The following is a 4,260-nucleotide window of genomic DNA, read 5'->3' as shown; positions in this document are numbered from 1 at the left end:
TATAATTTCTTAAAATATACTTCTTAAAATACATGGTGACTAAAAATAGTTATTTTTATTAATATATCATGCACTACATATATATTGTTTTTACTTTAACAATATTTTAAAATTAAATTTAAAAAAAAAAGTTGAGTATTATCAACACCAAACACAAAAATTGATGTGTATATAGTTGTTATTTTGTTATTCATTCTCTCTTTTATACAAATGGAGCCCACTTCATGGAAAATTTTGAAGTTGATCCTTCTTCTCATTCATTCATGCCCCCTTCCCCTCTTGGCCTAATCTCTTTCTCCACATGGCGACAAATTCCGTCAACCATAAAATCCCCCTCACTTCTCACCTCCCCAAAAATTTCAATCCTCTCTTCTTCCCTTTTCCTACACTTTAGTTTGCTACACCAAACTTCTCTCTCCCTTCTCTTATTCTTATTATTCCTCACCAAGCCTATTAACAAATATTTTCTTACACCAAATTATTAGCCTCTCAAAAATGGGATCACCCGAATCAAATTTGCCACCAGGTTTTAGGTTCCATCCAACGGATGAAGAACTCATTCTTCACTACCTTAGGAAGAAGGTAGCATCCATACCCTTACCTGTTTCCATCATCGCTGAGGTTGATATCTACAAATTGGATCCATGGGAATTACCAGGTATAATATATATAATAGCATTTTTTTTTGTTTCAATTCTTGTTAGTAAGTATTTTGTGTTTGTTATGAGGATAAGATTGTGCCATGTCGTGTCATAATATAATCAATGACGCAACGTATCATTGATTTTTATTGTATATTATAGCATACAGTGTTGTGATGTGGAAGCTTACTATTATTGGTTTGTTGTGGTTTCTTTATCACCAGCTAAGGCTGCGTTTGGTGAGAAAGAATGGTACTTCTTCAGTCCAAGAGACCGGAAGTACCCAAACGGTGCGAGGCCAAACAGGGCAGCTGCTTCAGGGTATTGGAAGGCTACGGGTACCGACAAGACCATCGTGGTGTCGCCGGCGGCCACAGTTACACGTAGAGTAGGCCAAGAGAGCAGCGTTGGTGTCAAGAAGGCTCTTGTTTTCTACAAAGGAAGGCCTCCAAAGGGTGTCAAAACCAATTGGATCATGCACGAATATCGTCTTGTAGACAACAACAGACCCATTAAGCTCAAAGATACCTCCATGAGAGTAAGTTTACCTAACTACCCTTCCTTCTGATAATTTTTTTTATATAAAGATTGAGAAACTCGAACTCGTAGCCTCTTAGGTGGGTATAGAGAAATTATGTCATTTGAACTTAATTCATTGGATCTTATAACCGTTAGATTGCTAATTCATGTGCTTTTGTGCAGTTGGATGACTGGGTTCTATGCCGGATTTATAAGAAGTCGAAATTCTCAGTATCTTCACCGGAGGAATCACCGTCGAGTGAAGTACAGGCTGCAGAAGAAAATGGTTTATTCAAGAACACCATTTTAAGGAGTCCAATTCCAACACCGTCGCCATCGCCACCGCCGCCGCTGCCGCAGCCACTGCTCTCTCAAAAATCTGTGTCCTTCTCAAACCTCTTAGATGCCATGGACTACTCCATGCTCAGCACCATCTTATCGGAGAACAATAACAACAGCACCCTTGATCAGCAACAATACTCGCAGATCAACACCAACCAATTGAACCATTCATCGAACATGGAGAACACTAGTAACAGCAACATGATGGTGATGAGGTCAAAGCGCCAGATAGAGGAGGAAACAACAACGGTGTTGCACCCATCAAAGAAGTTCCATCACCAACTTATGGGCTCTTCTTCTTGCAGCTTCCCTAATAACATTAACAACACAAACACTGCACAATACGAGAACCCGCAATGGAACTACCTTGTCAAGCAATCCTTCTTGAACCAGCACTTACTTCTCGCTCCTCATCTTCGATTTCAAGGATAGACCAAAATAAGAAAAAGAAAACAAAAATTGAAATTAGGAAAAGATATTTGAAATATCGAATCCACAAGTTGAGCCCACCGATTTGGTCATTATTAGTACACAGAAAATTACAAAAGGTACCGGTTTTTTTCTTTTTAATTTATTTTTTGTTTTGTTTAGTTCGTGCTTGATAAATGAAATTAGAGATTATTGTTAGATGATTATTGATGAAGCGGAATCAAAAAGATTCCGTTATTCAAAGAAAAATATCCTAGCTAGTCTCTTAATTTTGTGACAAATCAGAAGCAAATTCATGTACAAAATGTTAATTATATTTGTACGTGGTGTTACGTTAGTTGTTGGGTTTGGCAGGTTAGCTTTATTGATATTGATAGATAAATATACTCTTTGTAGATAAAGGTATTGTTCTGATTTTGTGATCATATATTTATATATTTTTCAATTTTCATTCTTTTCCGGGAAAAAAGTTTACGGTAGCTATGAATTTTCTTTTGGATTTGGATTGTTGCCACCGTTTGCCATTTTCAGCAAAGCATTATGCTCAATGGTGCATGAACCTTTTATCGGATATCTTTCATTATATTCTGGCCGTTATTGTTCACGCGTTTGAAACCATGACATGCTTCATGCTTCATTCAATTCATGCTGTCATGTGATACGTAACGCTTGCCACTCATTTATTTTATTTATTAATTATATTAAAATGACAAAAATGGACATATATAAACGTTTCAGTACTGCTTTTAAGATGAAAAGAAAAATCCTCCACCATTCTAAAATTTAATAAGAAAAGTTTTTTATTTTATTTTTTATATTTTTAACACAAATTTAAGTTTCATACAATTAATCGTGTATTAGCAAATTATAAATATAATTAATTTTCAAATTCACTTATTGAAAAGTCATCTAAATGCATAACTCTAATTGAATGACGGTATAAAACTCAATGAATTAAAATTAAAATTCTTTCAATGCTTGCTATATTAATTTTTTTTTTTTTAGAAAATAGGAGGATCGTTGGACATATTATTAGGAGATCCCATTGCCATTTGGAATGAGATTTTACAAATCAGAGCAGTGAAGATTAAAGATGGGGGAGAACAGATATGAAGATTATAAATAGATAGACTAATGCAAAATTTAACAGAATTGAGGTACATCTTAATGGTGTTTTCTTTCCCTCGATCGTCCTTCCCTCACTATATAACGTTCTTATAAGAAAAATATAAGAAATTCCACGTGAATGTCTTGAAATGGATTCTTTCCATTTTTCTTAACATTTAGAGAGAATAAAGTGTAATCTCTCACTTTTAATTTTATAAGTGGGATCAAAATTAAATAAAAAAAGAGAACAATAAAGAATGAAATTAAACACTGAACACTACCCAATACTTTCCTATTTCATTACTATTATAGGCTTCATAGATTTAACCTAAAAATATAACAAAGAAAAAAAAACTATTATAGGCTTCATAGATTTAACCTAAAAATTTAATAAAGAAAAAAAAAATTCTAGTTGGATCGGAGAATCCGCACCAAAATCGATCTTTTTTCTTTCTTTCTTTTGTGGAGAACTTAAATGACTAGCCAAGTCCAACTTTGCTGCACATCGATGTCTGGCTGATGTAGGTGGTTTTAGATTTTTTTTATATTTATCAATTTATTATTATTATTATTATTATTATTATTATTATTATTATTATTATTATTATTTAACTATACTACATGTATATATACTAAAATCAGCGACTAATATAAAATATACATTAAAAAATGGTGAATTCTACCCTACCCTTTCTAAAATAAAGGGTAAATTACCCCTTGTGACATATACAGTGATTATTCATAAATTATTTTTCTATCAGAGCTCCAAGATTTACGTTATCTTCTCTTTTCTTTTCAATTGACGTGATATTTCTCTTGAAACTTGATAGTAGTATTATTTTCATAATTCCCACCAAAAATCATAATTCCTCTCAAATCCAATCACCATTTCCAATTAATTAAGTTAGGGTTTTGAACTTGTTCATATGCTTTCAGCTCTCTCCTTCCTAAGATTTTTTTCCTAGTATTTTTCTTAAAATTCAGTCAGATCAACAATAATAGTCCTCTTCAGATAACCAACCCTCATAGCCTTGTATCTATATAACAAACACAAATAAAAAACTATATAACAAACACAAATCAAAATATTAGTTAGTCATAAAAATAATGAGTCAATAATTATCATTTTAGGATTTTTATTATCTGAGTAATGATTGAAAAATAATTTAAGAGCAATTAAAGAGAAAAAATAAAAAATAAAATACCTTGGTGTCTTCTTTCA

General features: G+C 32.7%; 1 protein-coding gene across 1 annotated transcript; it reads left to right on the top strand.

Moving 5' to 3' along the window:
- The first annotated feature begins 273 nt into the window (after positions 1-273).
- LOC107494534 (NAC transcription factor 29) lies at positions 274-2,382 on the top strand. The gene is made up of 3 exons (XM_016115581.3): positions 274-658; positions 866-1,179; positions 1,344-2,382. Exons 1-3 carry the CDS (start codon positions 496-498, stop codon positions 1,932-1,934), a joined length of 1,068 nt encoding a protein of 355 aa, XP_015971067.1. The 5' UTR covers positions 274-495; the 3' UTR covers positions 1,935-2,382.
- The last annotated feature ends 1,878 nt before the right edge of the window (positions 2,383-4,260 follow it).

This window comes from Arachis duranensis, chromosome 6, assembly GCF_000817695.3.
Source record: "Arachis duranensis cultivar V14167 chromosome 6, aradu.V14167.gnm2.J7QH, whole genome shotgun sequence".
Classification (NCBI taxonomy): domain Eukaryota; kingdom Viridiplantae; phylum Streptophyta; class Magnoliopsida; order Fabales; family Fabaceae; genus Arachis; species Arachis duranensis.
This window is presented reverse-complemented; position numbering and strand designations above follow the sequence as displayed.